This window comes from Podarcis muralis, chromosome Z (assembly GCF_964188315.1).
Source record: "Podarcis muralis chromosome Z, rPodMur119.hap1.1, whole genome shotgun sequence".
In the NCBI taxonomy this organism is placed as follows: domain Eukaryota; kingdom Metazoa; phylum Chordata; class Lepidosauria; order Squamata; family Lacertidae; genus Podarcis; species Podarcis muralis.
Genome location: NC_135673.1, coordinates 20,080,620 through 20,097,931, shown reverse-complemented (window position 1 = coordinate 20,097,931; position 17,312 = coordinate 20,080,620). Strand labels below are relative to the sequence as shown.

The following is a 17,312-nucleotide window of genomic DNA, read 5'->3' as shown; positions in this document are numbered from 1 at the left end:
ATGGTGGCCACTGTGAAAACAGGACACAGGACTAGACAGCTGTTGCAGGTCTGAGCTTAGTTTCTTATGATTCCTAAGTGGAACCTCCATGAATGGAGCCAATCTAACATTGAATTGGGGGGGGGACGGGACAGTCTTCCAGTTTGGAGGTAGTGCTGTGAAACGTGTCTCTCATTTCTCTCCTGAGAATTTCAAACTACCGAATTATCAGGCTGCTTGGACAAAGACTCTGGTTATCAGTAAAAAAACCCTCCTATCATATATTATTTCCTTCTGACAAGGTATAGCCATGAAGAGCTAGAGCTAATGAGGGGTAGCTTCTTCAGTCGAGGAAAATGGCGGAAGAGGACTCGAATACTGATTTAGTGAAAGTGATCCTGTCTCAAATACAAGTTCTGAAGCCGATCCGAAAAGTCTTGGCAGAGCTTAAGAATGATCCGAAGCAGATGCAAGATAGATGGTTCACTATGAAGATTGTTTGAATATCCATGAGACCATTACTCAAGCTAGCCATAATATTCTGGATAAACGAATTACCTATTTGGAGTCACAGTTACACTGGAAAAATCAGCTTATAATTGGCTTTGAAAATCCTCCAACTCAAGCAAAGTATATGGTGCAGAGCATACATACCCCGCAACATTTCTCTGATGAAAACAGGGACGTCCCATTCCATAATAATTTTACTATTTATACCCTACCCATCTTACTCAGTTGCCCCAGCCACTCTGGTTGGCTTTCAACATATATAAAAACATAATAAAACATTAAACATTAAACATTAAAAAAAACTTCCCTATACAGGATTGCCTTCAGACAGTTTGGGGGTTGGATAACTCCATACCCTCCAACATTTCTCCAATGAAAATAGGGTCACCCTAAGGAAAAGCGGGACAATCCGGGATCAAATCAGGGATGTCCCTGGAAAATAGGGACACTCGGAGGACCTGGACTATATGGTGGATTTTTTCAAAAAGCTCTCTCTGGGAGTGTACTTCCCAATTGAGATAGAACACGTTATCTTAATTCCTGTAACAAGCCAGAGGACTGCAACTCTTTCCAATATTATGATTGTGCAATTTCTGCATGTCACTGCGAGAGGCAAGATTCTACATACATTTTGCCAATCAGTAAAATCTCTTGTGAAATGGAATCAAAATTAGATAGCAATTTATCCTGATTTTAGTCAAGAAATGTCTGAAAAGCACAGACTTTCCACAAAAGCACCAACTCTTGCAAGGTCAGAACAACTCCAATATTTCGTGTGCTTTCCAGCTACATTCTGCATTAACCATGAAGATCAAATTCACAAATTTGTCAGTCCCTCGAATGCAGAGGCCTTTATCTTAATCAAATTTGCAGATGATCAGACATGATGATTTAAGGAAGAAATGTAAATCTCTGAAGATGTCCTGGAGAGGTTTCATTTTGAATGACTCTGTGTTTTCACTTTCTTTTTTCTTTCTCCTCTCATTTGTTTTCTCATACTGATCCATTCTGATAAAAAGCCTGGGCATACTGTCAATAAAAGAAATTAGCATTTTGCCAGCTTGTATATCAATTTATTCTGATCCTATTTCTTTTCATATAACCACATTTTAAATTAAATATTAGAGGTACTCCTCCCCTAATACCTCAGTTCTTCAGGTGTTGATAGATGGAAAGGCGAATGATCTGAAAATAAATATTATCCCCAGATTAATCTATATTTTGAGAGGAATTCCACTTCATATATTTGGAAAATATTTTCAGAAAACAAATCCTTTCTTTAGAAAATGTCTATGGGGTTCTTCACCTCTGAGAATATCTTTACAGAAAATGCAGCTACAAATTAACGAAGGAAGATTTGGTATTCCAAATATGGAGCTGTGCTACAATGCTTCCTTAATGGCAAGTATTAAATACTGGAAACCCACCAATTGGTGTTAAATTTCCAATCTGGACAATTTTAGAATATATTGTACATTTATAGCACCTTTGCTTGGAAGGACAGTATTAGGAATAAAATATTTTAGAACTTGGGAATCTCTGGAAACAATTATGTCAGTTAGAAAGATATGGAATATGATGTCTGAGATAAAAAATAGGTTTGACTCATGTTCTTATGCTAATTTGACTCTGTGGGGAAACCCAACTTTAAAAATTGGGGGGAAAGATGGCAATTGGAAAATTTGGATGGAAGCAAGCCTATTGAATTTGGATCAACTGACTTTTTAACATACACTGTTTCGTGAGATAAATACCATCTATTGGATATAAACCCACAGGCACTACTTGCAGCTCTTAATAGTGATATACCTTTTCTTTTGTTTGTTTTTTCCACTTTCATTTTAAGTTGTTCAATTAAACTGTTATTTAAAAAAAACACAACAGAATGCAGGAGAGCAGGAGTGGGAGAAGGCTACTGTTTTCAAATCCAGCTTGCAGGCTCCCCATTGGGGCATATGGGTGGCCACTGTGAGAACAGGAGGCTGGACTAGTTGGGCTATTGGCTATTCTCCTCCCTCCTTATTGAATCCCCCCAACAACCCTGTAAGGTGGACTAGGCTGAGAGGCAGCAGCTGGCCTAGAGATCACCCACGTGAGCTTCATAGCCAAGTAAGGATTTGAATCCTGGTCTCTGCCAGATCCTAAAAATGGTAAAGGGACCCCTGACCATTAGGTCCAGTTGTGGCCGACTCTGGGGCTGCAGTGCTCATCTCGCTTTATTGGCCAAGGGAGCTGGCGTACAGCTTCCGGGTCATGTGGCCAGCATGACTAAGCCGCTTCTGGCGAACAAGAGCAGCGCACGGAAATGCCGTTTACCTTCCCGCCAGAGCGGTACCTATTTATCTACTTGCACTTTGATGTGCTTTCGAACTGCTAGGTTGGCAGGAGCAGGGACCGAACAATGGGAGCTCACCCCGTCGCGGGGATTCGAACCGCCAACCTTCTGATCAGCAAGTCCTAGGCTCTGTGGTTTAACCCACAGCGCCACCTGTGTCCCCTGCCAGGTCCTAATCCACATCTAATCCCCACAACAACCCTGTGAGGTAGGCTAAGCTGAGAGGCAGAGACAGGCCTCCAAACTCCCCCAGCAAGTTTCACAGTTTCTGCTGCTTTTCCTGTGGAGCGCAATGATTTGAAGGGGCCAGCAATAAGGAGGTGAGTTTAAAGGAGCAAGCCATCTAAGTGCCCCTATTTTTCAGGGACATCCCTGATTTAGAGAAAGCACCCCAGTTTCCTGATTTCATCCCAGAATGTCACTTTTCCTTAGGAGAATGCAGGAACCACAGCTTCCTTTTCATCAGAGAAACATTGGGGGGTATGTAGTTACCTGACCCCCAAATCATCTGAAGACAATTCTGTATAGCGAATGTTTTTTTTAATGTTTAATGTTTTATTACATTTTTACATATGTTGGAAGCTGCCCATAGTGGCTGGGGCAAACCAGTAAGATGTGGGAGGTATAAATAGTAAAATCATCATTATGGAATGGGATGTCCCTATTTTCATCGGAGAAATGTTGGAAGGTATGGGATTCAATAGGGCCTTAACAGACTGGAGAACTGGGCCAAAAGAATGTCAGCAGGAACAACTTAGGTAGGAATAAAGAGGTGCACAAATATAGGGTTGGGGAATACCTATTTTGATAGCAGTCCACGTGAAAAGGATCCAGAAGTCTCAGTAGACTACAAGCTCAACCTGAGCTAATGCTATTCTAGGCTGCATCAACAGAAGTCCAGTGTACAGATGAAGGGAAATAATAGCACTGCTCTATTCTGCCTTGGTCAGGCCACACCTGGAGTCCTGTTCTGGGTACCAATATTGACAAAGCTGGAAACTAGGCAGAGGAGGGTTACCAGGATGATAAATGCCCTTGCAGCCAAGCCCTGTGAGGAACAGTTGATAGAGTCTTTATATCAATAGAAATGGTCTCCCTGAAAGTTGCATAAAGTTGGAAGGACAGGAGAGGGCAAGCATCCATCAAAGCCAAACGTATAGTGCTGGAATACTGCATGGAACACAATCAGAAGCCCTTCAAAACTGACTTCCAGAAAGATCTGGAAACAGCTAACTATTAAATTAACAGACATGGTTAAAGAAGGAGAGAGGTTTAGATAAGTCAGTATAACTCTGTGTTGGAAGACTTATAAAAGCATAGATTTGTAGAGTTGGAAGGCACCCCAAAAGGGTTTTCCAGTCCAACCCTTTGCAATGCAGGAATCACAGCTCAAGATTCCCTTACAGGCAGCCATTCAAACTCTGTTTAAAAACCTTCAGAACGATGAAATGGAGCACATCCCACAGTCAGATTTCACCCACAAGCTGGGAAATGGGGGCCAGAGTCAGTGCATGCCTGTTTCTGGGCCTTTTGAACAAGCTCTGGTGCAGCTTTCCCCTATAGAGGTTCCCAGCCAGGAAGTAGAGGATGGGATCAATGCAGCTATTAGCACTGGCCAAGGGCCTGGTGATTTTGTAGGCCACATTCACAGCGTTGAGTGTGCGACAGTCGGCCTTGAGCAGCCGAGAGGTGTAGTAGGCAGTCCGCGTGATGTGGAAAGGGAGGAAGCAGATGACGAAGACCACCACGACCACCACAATCATTTTAACAGAGCGTGCCTTGTAGGCAGGGACCTCCTGGCCAGAGTGAGGCCTCCACAGCTTCCGTGCCATCTGGCAGTAGCAGATGAGGACAACCAGGAACGGAAGGCCAAAGAGGAGGGCCATCACTGAGGAGCTGTAGCGTACGTAGTGGCCAAATTCGGCTGGCTTTGTGGTGTCGTGGCAGAGGGTATCGTTTCCCCGGGCACTGATGGTGACGAAGACCAGGTTGGGGATGAGGCAGGTGGCAACCACCACCCACACTCCCCCACAAATCAGGTGGGCGTGCCTCGTTTTGACCCACCTGAGGGCCTGGATGGGATGGCAGACCGCCACGTAGCGGTGGATGCTGATGCAGGTGAGGAAGAGGATGCTGCTGTAGAGGTTGGCATAGAAGAGGAAGCGCACCACCTTGCACATTCCCTCCCCGAAGGGCCAGTTGTTGCGGTTGGCATAGTAGTAGACCAGCGTGGGGAGAGAGAGGACATAGAGGGTGTCGGACAGGGCCAGGTGGAACATGTACGTGGTGGTGGCATTCCAGGGCCGCATCCTGGAGATGAGTGCCCACAGGGAGTAGGAGTTGAGGATGAGGCCCACCACACAGACAGTGGCATAGGAGACAGGCAGGAGGATGAACTTGAACTCCTCATTGAAGATGCAATTCTCCTTCTCCTCTCTAGTGCTGTTACCACCAGTGGCATTCCCAGCTCTGGGTGTGGTGGTGAAAGCCGCCATAGGAAGTGGCACCATCAGGCTGCCCATCTCCTGAAAATCATGGAGAGAAAAAATGCTTCACAAAGGCTGGTGGCCATAAGCTTCTCGGGTGGAGACGCAGAATGAGCACCTGACCAGAAATTATTTAGCTGTGATTCTTGCATTGACCCTTGAGGGTCCCTTCCAACTATACAATTCTATAATTCTATGACGATGATGATATTATTAGAACATAAGAAGATCCTGCTAGATCAGACCAATGGCTTGTCTACTCCAGCCTCCTGGACTAGATGCCCTTTAGGGGAAACCTGCAAGCAGGATTCAAGCACAAGAGCCCTCTCTCCTCCTGTGGTCTCCAGCAGCTGGCATTCAAGATCGTTGTTTCCTCCAATTGTGGTGGCAGAGCATGACCATCCTGGCTAGTAGCTATCACTAGCCCTGCCATCCTCCAGGACTGTGTCTAATCCACTTTTAAGCCATCCAGGTTAGTGGCCATCACTGCCTCCTGGGGGAGGGAGTTCCACAGTTTAACTATGTGATGCATGAAGAAGGACTTCCTATTACCTGTCCTGAATCTTCAAACATTCTGCTTCATTGGATACCCACAAGTCCCAGTGTTATGAGAGAGGGAGGGAAGCTTTTCTCTGCCCACTTTCTCCAGGTCATACATAATTCTATAGACTATCATGTGATCTAGTACTCTCATAATCACCATCACCATCATTTCATTTATAGGCCACCTTTCCTCCAAGGATGGGATACACGTTGTTCCCTCTCTCAGTTTTGTCTTCACAACAACTCTGCAAGGTAGGTCAGGCTGAGAGGCAGCAGCTTACTCCAAAGGTCACCCAGTGAGCTTCAGGGCCAAATGGGAATTCTAACCCTCATCTCTCTCAGGTCCCTATCTGGCATCACATGGAGCTGGCCTGCCCCACCCTTCCATTCCGGTGTGAGGATTATTAGAAAAATGATTGAGATCCTGGATGCCAGGCCCATGAAGCTAAAGAAACCCCTGTTTTCGCTGCTGTCAGTGAGGACATTGTGGTATAATGGTCAGAGTGTCAGACTAGGAACTGGGGGGTTGAAATCCCTTATCAACCAACCACATGCAGTGGCGAAGGAAGCCGCTCGGGCATTTGGGGCAGCACACCCAGGGATGGGGCGAGCCGCCCATAGGGGCAGGGTGCACCGTGGGGCCTCCAGACTCTGCCTGCCTCCTCCCACTCAGCCGCCCTACAGCTGGGGGGGGGGGAGGGGGCGGCGGGCGGCCTGTTTGGGCAGCATAGAGCCTGTGTGTGTTCAAGCCACTGTGTCTCTCCCAGGAGTGATGCGTGGCTTGGGCGCTCTGCAGGCCCCATGGTGAGTGCCACCTGGCATTTTGTCACCCTTCTCAGTGGTGACACCCAGGGCGGACCGTACCTACCACACACCCCTGCCTCCACCCCTGAACACATGAAGCTCATTGAGTGATCCCGGGACAGCCATTGTGTCTTTAAAGCAAGCCAGGTTTTCTTTTTGCGCACAAAAAGCGGCTGTGAGAGAAGTTCCTTCAAAACAACCACCCCATCACATGCCCATAGCATGGAGGGAGGTGGAAAGCTCCTCTCCCACTGCACATGTTCAGATATTTAACCTGGATGCAAGTCCCAATGAGCTCAATAGGACTTGCTTCTGAGTAGACATGCATAGGATTGCACTGAGCTGTGATTCCTGCACGGCGGGGAAGTGGGCTAGGTGAGGTCCCTTCCAATTCTACTGGAAGGAGGTAGAGCTCTCCTTAATTGCAAGTTTTTAAGCAGAAGTTGGGCGGTCATCTGTCAGGGATTATTTAGTTGTGATTCCTGCCTGGGTGGGTGGGATGGTGGTCAGACTAGAGAACTCTTGGGGTCCTTTCCAATTCCTCGATTCTATGATTCTAGAAATGTATAGGATTGCCCTAAAGGTGGAGGAGGCTACAGCTAAGGGAATGTGGGATTCTCTTATCCCCCTACTCACCTTCCGTCTTGAGGATTCGAGCAGAGTGAGAAAACAGGAACAACTTCCTGGGGAAACCTGCCCTGAATGTCCCCCGCCCTCTAATTCAAGCTGCTCAAATAATCCCGCAGAGCTAACAAAAGAGCCTTTGTGAGAATGGCTGGCCCCTCTAGAAAAAGGATTCTTAATTGGTGTCGCCCAAATGCAGGGTCACCCAGGGAAAAATAATGTCTCAAAGGGATCTTTGTGCTGCCGCAAAATCTTGTGGAACTGCCAAAGGCAACTGCAGAATGCTGGTCTTTCCCATCTGGTCCACGAGAGTGCATCCACTTTGCCCCTTCCCCTATTGATTGAGAGGCAATGTTGTGTAGTGGCTAGAGTGTCAGGCTAGGACCTGGGAGATGCCAGGGTTTAAAACCCCCACTTGGCCATGAAACTCGATGTGTGTGACTGTGGAGGCCACTAATTGCACCTTTCATCCTGACCTACCGGTACCTCACGAGGTTGCGGGGATGAATTGAGCAGTGGGGGAACCATGTAAGACATCTAGTGATCCTGGGAGATAAAAGATATATCTCCTTAAATATGGGGAACCAATGTAGTATTCACCCATGGTTGGGGACTACAAATCCCATCTTTCCCCCTGACCATTGGTCATGCTGGCTAGGGCTGATGGGAGTTGTATCCCACAACCACTGAAAGACACCATATCAGCTAACTGTACTATGCAGGATGACCAGCCTTGGTTTGCGAGATGACCACTGACCATCCACACAGGACAGTAACCTAATAGCAGCCTGGTTTTACAACCCTCAAGCCAGCCTCGTCTGTGCAGGAAGCACCTCCCCCCTCCCCTTGTATAACTAATTGCATCTGATGAAGCTAACTATGCTGATGATGCCTGGTTCCCCGCTCCCCTGAATGTGAACACGCTGACCTGTCTGAACTCTTAATTTACAGGCTGATTCAGTTTATCAAGGCAGCCCCAGCTAATCTTGGGTAGATAATAACCAGAGCCCTTGTCGGCTAAATCGATTAAGCATATCTCATTTGCAAGATAAGCTCCAATTGCCCTCACAGCAATTAAGATGCAGCTTGGTCTCCTTGTACCCTAGCAAAAGAGCCCGCTGGGGCTGGCCGCTCAGGGTGAGGAGAATTCAATGGGCTTCGTTTTGTTCCGGAGAAACCAGAGACACGGCTGTGACTTTCAATCTGGCATGTTCAGCTCATTGAATATGTTTTGGGCTCTCATTGAATGCTCCCTCCTGCTATGGGAAGTTGCCTTATTATGGCCAATTTTTGAAGTCTGAAATAAAATTTGTTGTATTCTCTGTTTTTGTGTGTGTGGTGTAGATTCCCCCACTCCCCTGATTTTATTTATTTTTGTTACATTGAGTACACTGTTTAGCCCTGATAGTTAATGGAGAAAAAATACATTAGGGGTTGGACTAAATGACCCTTGGCATCCCTTCTGACTACAATTCTATGATTCTGTGATTCATTGGGGGTTTTAAAGCAGAGGTTGCCTCTCCATCTGTCAGGGATATTTTTTAGTTGAGATTCCTGCATCAAAGCGGGTTGGACTAGATGACCCTTGGAGTCCTTTCCAACTCTACAATTCTGATTCTATGATTCATTGGAGGATTTAGGAGTTGGGGATTTGGATGAAGTGAGTTAGCAAAGGAATTAGCAGCCAGCAACAGTTCTAATGAGCTGATTCTAATGAGCTCCTCTGGGAGCTCGTGACCTGGACTTGCAAATGGGCATTTGTGAGGGTGTTTTGAAGGGGAGGCCCAGAGAACCAAGAGACATAGAGGGCGAGGGAGCTGCTGTAGTGACCTGCAACACCTCTGCCATGTTTGTCTTCCTGCCTGAGCATGTGCAAAGCTACACCTGCAACAAGTGCAAGCTGGTTGCCTTGCTGGAAGAGAAGGTCCGGCAATCTGAGGCCCACCAAACAGCACTTGGAGCTACTGGGCAAGATGAGGAATTTCTCAGTGGGGCAGAGAGTGGGCTGTCCTGGAATAGTGATGTGTGTGCAAGGTGGTGGAAGATCACTCATTGCAAGAGATGGTCCCCTGGAGGTACGTGATGCACAGAAGCAAGTCTGTCAGGAGTCGTGCAGTGTCTCTCGAGCTGCAAAATCGATTCCATGCCTCACCTCGAATTCCAGAGGAGCAAGGACATTAGTTACAGACCTCAGACCACACAGAGGTGGCTGTGGAAGGTGCAGCGCACAGAATGATTTCTGCCACTCCCCAGAGGAGGAAGACACATGAGGTGGTGGTATGTGACTCCCTACTGAGGGGGAACAGAGGCAGCAGTGTGCGGAGGTAACAGGATGTCCCAGGAGGTGTGCTGTCTTCCAGGTGGAAAGATTAATGATGTGACAGAGAAGTTGGCAAGTCTTATAAAGCCCACTGACTACAGCCCCTTCCTTCAGATCCATGCGGGTGCAAATGACACAGCCTTCGACATACAGTAAGAGACTATGACATGAGTCTGGGCAGGATGGGACTCTGGGAGTAATCTAGTTCAACCCCTCTGAAGAAGGAGAAAACAACCTTGCTCTGTCTTTCACACAGGAGTCTTACAGGTATTTGAAGATGGCTTTTAGAAGACATCTGAAGGCAGCCCTGTTTAGGGAAGCTTTTAATGTTTAATAGACTATTGTATTTTAATATTCTGTTGAAAGCCGCCCAGAGTGGCTGGGAAACCCAGCCAGATGGGTGGGGTATAAATAGAAAAATTATTTATTATTATTATTATTATTATTATTATTATTATTATTATTATTCACCAACAGAATTTGGACTAGTCTGAGATTATCCTCCTAACCATTTCCAGGGCAGGTACAGGGGATTATTGATCATGTGGATCACATCTCCTCTTTCAGCTGGTAACATTAACTTTAACCCTGCATTGCAGCTGTTAGGCTACATGGTCCTTGTGAACCTTCTAACTCTACAGTTCTATGATTCTAATGAATACATCATGTTAAAGGCATTAGTTTACAGGATCCTTAGTGGTGAAGGAAGACACCTGCCAAGGGTTTTAAACCCCAACCGTGCAGTGACTTTGTTTCCATTCTTTGTACTGAACTATTGTCCTTGGACTGTCTCGATATTTTGGCTAATGCTGATTCTTCTCAGGAATTGAAATAAAATTTAAGATTCTGTTTCCAGTTTTCTTAGGGGAAGCTCATTGAAATTTCTATGCACAGATGCTATCATGCTCCTTTGCAAATGTAAAAACTGTTCCATATCACCTAATTATTGAAAGGCTTGCAATAAACTTGGCATGCATTATCATTTAGGGTGGGAAAGGAAGTTGGTGCAAGATTTTTGGAATTTAATTTTGACGGAAATGACCAATACTATGAAAGAAACTCTTGTTTGTTGTCCAAAATTAATGTGATTGACATACCAATGGACATACCAATGTAGATGTATTATCCAAAGAATTGGTCTTGTATATGATCTTGGCAGCTTAAATAGTCATTGCAACACAGTGGAACTCAGCCCTAAATCTTACACTGGACGCTCAGTATCACTCACTCCGGAATAGAGCTAGCATTGAGAAAATTATGCCTCGTTCCACAAGGACTAGAACCTCCAGACACTTTTTATATGATTTGGCATTCCTTTATTAAATATGCAGTGGAACAATCATGTTCAATACAAGCCTTCTCACAAGCCTGGCAAATCTGGAATGAGACTTGATCCTCAGATTACACTGATATTCTTTACTTGGACTTTGTAATTTTACCCCAGGTGCAGCTTTGCACAGTCCATATGCCTATTTTATACTTTTGTTTTTCATCTTTTAATTTTCAGCTGCTGCTATGACTGTTCTCTCCGTTTTACATACATTATAAAATGATTTTAAAAAAACAAAAAAACCCCAATACTCTATCCAAAGGAAATGAACAGATAGCCCAATTTGAACAACAGATGGCAGTAGAGGACTGTGTTAAATGGTAGCTATAATAATTCTTGAAAGCCTAGTCAAGGGTTTTTCCTTTGGTTTTTTGGGTTGTTTTTTTTTTACAGTATCTACAGAAATAAACATCTCTTGCAATTCAGCAGAAGATGCTTGTGCATGTGAGGGAAGGAGAAACAGCCAGAGACCTGGCCCTGTTTCCCTCTCCCCTTCCTCCTCAGGGGCATTTTGGGGACCGTGAGAGAAAAACAACCTCATTTCCAGAACAAATTGGGAAAACGAGTTTAAAGAAACAAAAGATGAGGTTCAAAAAGAGCCAGGTTGGCATCTAGTTGGGTCCAAGGTCACCGTCCTCTGGACTGTTTTAACACCAACAACATGGAGTGTCCATGCAGGCTGCTCGCCAGTTTGAGCCACACAAAACAATCACAGCTGGATGGGTGGCCCTACCCACACCCTTGAACTTTTGAGGGCTGGTACTATACGTGGTTCAGAAGCTCTTCGGTGCTCCAGTGCCATTCCTCTCTGGGGTGAATTCCATGTGTCCTCTCAGCCACATCAAGGGTTTTGCACCACCAAGGACAAGACATGGTCCAAGTGAAATGTCACCAAAACTGATATTGGGGCTGGAAGTATGCAACAGCCCTGTGCAGGCACTGGTTTGCCAAAATGTCTGTGTTATCAGCTAGAGGTCCCTCCCAATTCCACAGCTCTATGAATCTGATTCTATTTTTCTTGAGTTGTGATTCCTGCATTGCAGGGGGGTTGGACTAGATGACCCTTCGGGTCCCTTCCAACCCCAGTTCTACAATTCTGCTATTCAATTTATTCTCCTGTTCTCCACACCCCCACATCACGAAAGACACAGTCCAGGGCTCAGGAAGCAAGCAAACACCTTCATAATCCTGCCAAGTCATTTGCTTTAATATTTAAGTTCTTTCTCTTATCCTTAAAGGGCTGCCAGCCACGATAGCTATGCTCTACAGCCAGAGGCAGTAATGATTCCAAATACCAGTTTCTGGAAGCAACAGGACTTGCTTGGGTCCTGCTTATGGGTTTTCCACAATGGGCATCTGGTTGGCAACTGTAAGAATGGGATGCTTGACTACATGAACCACTGGGCTGATGATCCAGCAGGGCTCTTCCTAGGCTCTTAAGTTTTGCTAGCATGCCTAATAATTTCTGGCCTCTTCAAGTGATTTTGCTCTCCAGTCCTGTTAGGAAATCAATCTAAACTGCCTCTAGATGTCTTTGTAGGCACAGATGTGATTCCCCTAGGGTGGGGTCATTGGCTTTGACGAAGCCAGCAGCACTCAAAGGTGTTCATTAATAGATGAGAGAGCCAGTATGGTGTAGTGGTTAGAGTGTCGGGCTAGGACCTGGGAGAGACCAGGGTTCAAAACCCCACTTGGTCACAAAGCTCACTAGGAGGGTTTGGGCCAGTTCCTGGCTCTCGGCCTAACCTGCCTCACAGGGTTGTTGTGGGGATTGAATGAGGGGGGAGAAAAATTATATAGGCTGCCCCAGCTAGATGGCCTCTCCCGGCATCTCTTTCTCTGCTCTTCTCATCAGCTTCATCCCAGGCACACAAAGATGTGAAATCTATATTTATGCCTTTCATAATAATTATTCTTTCACCAATGCTTTCTTCAACGGACAAAGCCTTCTGGAGACCAAGGGGGGAAAGCAGTCGAAACTGAAAAGTAACAGTTCCCCCAGGACAAATAAAAAGAAAAAGAAAACCAACTTCAAACCAGCAGATGCTGCTTGAAAGCCCCCATGCAGGAAATATCTGCAGAATGAATTGGGGGGTTTATGAAACTTGGTTTTTCGCAAGTTTTTACAAGAGATTTCCTCAAGGAGCAAAGGGGAGGGAGGGAGGGAGGGAGGGAGGTGAGAGATGGATCGGATTCTAAAGGGTCTCCCAGGCAGTGCTTTACATTTTCATAAATGAGGTGGGGGAGGACCATGCAGGCCACCATGAGCTTTTTGGAGGGAAAGGTGGGATATAAAGGCAATAAACAAACAAATAACTACTCAGGTGTGCCTGCTTATAGGATGTGCACCTGTCACTGAGTGGGTTCATTTGTGCATAGAAATATACATAGATTGCTATAGATAGCTAGATAGATGGTAGATGATAGATAGATAGATAGATAGATAGATAGATAGATAGATAGATGGTAGATAGGTAGAGCTAGAAATATTCATACATTTGTTGTGAAAGCAAGAAAGTAAGAACCTCCATTAAGAATTATCCCAACACTTGGACTTTGCACAATTCCAAGGCTTCTGGAATTTGTCCAGCGGTAAACCTGTGGAATTTCAACCCAAGGAATAAATGCATTTTTTCCACAATAAGATCTCAGCTCTTCTCTGCTTCCTTTCCAAGTACTAAGAAGCTTGCGGGGAACCAGGCAGCCTTGCCCTTGCAGCAAGCCCACGGAGTTGGCTGGATCGCATTCTCCAGATTATTTATGGTCTGGCATCTGCTCTGATAAGAAATGCAGACAGTTCCTCAAATGCCAGGTCACTTCCAGAGGGCCAGAGCAAATGCCACAGCCTCTGTGAAACCCTGGAAAAAAATGCTCACCAGCTCAGTCGCATGTGGGACGCTCCAGGGAGTCGGGTATGTTTAGCCTGGAAAAGAGGAGATGGAGAGGAGATATGATAGCTGTCTTCAAATAGCTGAAGGCAGAGCTAGCCCATTGATGAGGTGGGAAGCACAAGAGTGGATGTCCTGTCTTACCCACTTCTGGCCAAAAGGAGGCATTCTGGAATATGATGGTGCCACTTGTCTTCTGTGTCCCTGGAGTGGACAAGATGAGCAGCATTGCCTTGAGGAGTGCCCTGGTTGTTGCAGAGTTTGGTGGTGGCGATTGTGTTATTCTGGCAATTGTGCAGGGGGCAGGGAGTGGCACATTTTGCCTCTGGTGGTGAAATGGGTTGGGTCACCCTTGTCACATGCAAGATGGAGCAAGCCTGTTTTCTGTTGCTCCAGAGGATGGGAGCCAAACAAAGTGTTTCAAATGACAAGAAAGGAGATTCTGACTAAACCTTAGGAAGAACTTTCTGATGGTGAAAGCTCTTTCCAAGAGGAATGGATGAACTCAGAAGGTGGTGAACTCCTTCCTTCTAGGTTTTTAAGCAGAGGTTGGATGGCCACTTGTTGGGGATTCTTGAGCTGCGATTCCTGCATTGCAGGGGGTTGGACTAGATGACTCTCAGGTCCCTTCCAACTCTTCAGTTCTATGAGTTTTCTAGCAGTGTGTCAGTGGATATGATAACTTCCCCCCTTGCTCCCTCATTCCCTTCCTTTCTCCCTCCTTTTTGTAAACAGCATACATGTTCTGGTATCTCGACCACACGCGGATTGAAAAGCTACCAAATCAAGTCACCCTCCCCACTCCCTTCCCTTGGCCAGCTGAGGATTTACAAAACCGCATGACCCAACAGAGAGTCACAGGCATGTGAGAACAGTTTGGAACAAAGATACTCCAACATGTGGTGCTGAGGTTTGGCCTGCGCCTTTAGAGTTCTTGGTGTGGTTTCATTTTATTTTTTTTAATAGTGTGCTATAAAATAATGTTCTATATTTTTATGGCAGGCGAGAGAGCAACAGAGGGAGGCTTGCATGGGAAGGGGAGCCAGAATGAAGGAGGGTTTTGGAGTGACTTCAAGGTCATTTGAGACAGCTCTGGAAGATGTGGGATAATAACATAATAACAGCCTGCTGGATCAAGCCCATCCAGTCAAGCATCTTCCTCTCACAGTGACCAAATGCCCTTAAGAACCTAGGAATCTAGATAGACTGCCTATAGGTCTGGAGGCTCCACAAAGCATCAGAAGAGTCCTCCTGGATCAGCCCAGTGGCCCATCTAGTCTAGCATCCTGTTCTCACAGTGGCTAAACAGGAAACCTACGAGCAGCACACAAGCACAAAGGCTTCCTAGAGGTGAATGAAAAACAGGCGTTTTGCTTCTTTTTGTTCTCTGAGAAAGTGACCTGTCCAGGTGAACCATCCTCTTTTTATGTGGACATCCCATCAAAGAATCATAGACTTGTAGAAATGGGAGGGAGCCCAAGGGCAATCTAATCCAACCCCCTAATGTAGCTGAATGTCGGAAGATTCAGGACAGAGAAAACAAAGTCCTAAATATGCAGTGCACTGTGGAACTCACTCCCACAGGAGGCAGTGATGGCCACTAACTTGGATGGCTTTAAAAGAGGATGAGTCAAATTCGTGGAGGAGGAGAGGGCTATCAATGGCTACCCGCCAGCATGGCTGTGCTTTGTCCTCCGCAGTTGGAAGCAGAAATGCTTCTGAATACCAGTTGTTGGAAGCCACAGGAAGGGAGAGTGGCCTTGTGCTCTGGTCTTGCTTTCAGGTTTCCCTTGGGGGCATCTGTTTGGCCACTGTGAGAAAAGGATGATGGACTAGATTCCAGTGGCCTGATCCATCAGGATCTTATGTTCCTATGAATTCAAGAGGGGGAAAAGCATTGAACATGGGAAGGGCTCCTTTGTTGTGTCAGCTCCTTCATTTGTGTGTGGCTCCCCATGCCTGGATCAAGAAAGAATCACTGCATGTTGAGCCCTGTAGTCCCTGTGGAGGTAATTAAAAGATGGAGGTGACCAGTTCCAAGAAATGTGTCCTAGGCATGCTCTTACAGGTACTCTTTGCTCTGGCAACATTCCTGTTTTAACTGCCTCTGTGCCCCCTGCAGCACCTCTGCTTCTTCAATCCTGGAGGTGTGTCAGCCGCATCCCATAGGTTGATATAAATAGATGCCAGGATCAAAAGGTTGGTAGGAGCGGAGGGTGAAGAGGTTCCAGGGCTGCCTGAAGGAAATGCAACGTGCCTTTACAAAGAGATGATCTGCTGCCAACGGAGCCACCTCTTTGGCTGGAGGAGGCAGGAGCACCCCACAGAACAAAGCATGAAGGATGGTTGTTAGAAGCAGAGGGGAGAACAAGGGTGTTGAGTTCAGGAGGTTGCAACTACAGCTTGTTCATTGCAGCCTTTTCTAGAGAGGGACCAACATTTGGAACCCTGCAGCTGACAAACTTCTAATAAAAACGAGTCAGGACATCCCAGAGCAAAGGTGATCCTGCCAACACCATTCCCTCTTAGGAAGTTGCCTTATACAGAATCAGCCTATTGGTCCAGCTATCTCAGTATTGTCTACACTGACCAGCATTGGCTCTCCAGAATTTGAAGCAGAGGTCTCCCTCCCAGCCCTACCTGGGGATGTCATCAGGGACTGAACTTGGGATGTTTTATTTAGCTATGGTTCTTGCATTGCAGGGGGTTGGACTAGATCAGGGGTCAGCAAACTTTTTCAGCAGGGGGCCGGTCCACTGTCCCTTGAACCTTGTGGGGGGCCGGACTATTTTTTTTTTGGGGGGGGGGAATAAACGAATTCCTATGCCCCACAAATAACCCAGAGATGCATTTTAAATAAAAGGACATTCTACTCATGTAAAAACATGCTGATTACCAGACTGCGGGCCGGATTTAGAAGATGATTGGGCCGGATCCGGCCCCCAGGCCTTAGGTTGCCTACCCATGGATTAGATCACCCTTGAGGAATCTCCCAACTCTACTGTGATTCTAGGGCCTTACCCACACTTAACCCCTCTCTCTTTTTCTATTCTTTTCTTCCTTTTATATTTTTCTTTCTCTCTCTTTTATTTTTTTATTTTTTTGTTTTCCTGGGTGTCCTCTTCTCTGAGCCTGGGGCTGTACCACATGAAGGTGATGGATGGTTGGTAAAGGACCTTGAATGAGAGGCAGGGAAAGGAAGGCCTCCCAAGGTGAGAGACCGGGATGAGAAAGGGAAGCTCTCAGGTGAGAGCTGGGAGGGTCCACCACTTTCTATGTGAGACAAGGATTAAGAGCTTCCTTTGAGAGAGGACTCTGCATTTTCTCTTTCCCTGTTTTTGTTTTTATTTAGATTAGTTTCTTTTATTGTATGGGGGGAAACCTTAATAAAATATCATGAAAAAAGACCCATTTATTTTTCAATGTTAGGGTGTGCCTGGGCATACATATATGCACCCTATCCAAAATCACAGCTTCCCTGTGTCTGTGCCTG

At 46.0% G+C, this 17,312-nt stretch overlaps 1 protein-coding gene across 1 annotated transcript; it reads right to left on the bottom strand.

Moving 5' to 3' along the window:
* Positions 1-324: 324 nt before the first annotated feature.
* LOC114589105 (P2Y purinoceptor 4) lies at positions 325-7,349 on the bottom strand. The gene is made up of 2 exons (XM_028715175.2): positions 7,294-7,349; positions 325-5,349 (listed from the first exon to the last, which is right to left on the bottom strand). Exon 2 carries the CDS (start codon positions 5,344-5,346, stop codon positions 4,291-4,293), a length of 1,056 nt encoding a protein of 351 aa, XP_028571008.2. The 5' UTR covers positions 5,347-5,349; positions 7,294-7,349; the 3' UTR covers positions 325-4,290.
* Positions 7,350-17,312: the final 9,963 nt, after the last annotated feature.

Bases quoted from the DNA above. Each gene is read 5' to 3' on its own strand.
- LOC114589105 (XM_028715175.2), bottom strand. From the start codon at position 5,346: ATGGGCAGCCTGATGGTGCCACTTCCTATGGCGGCTTTCACCACCACA.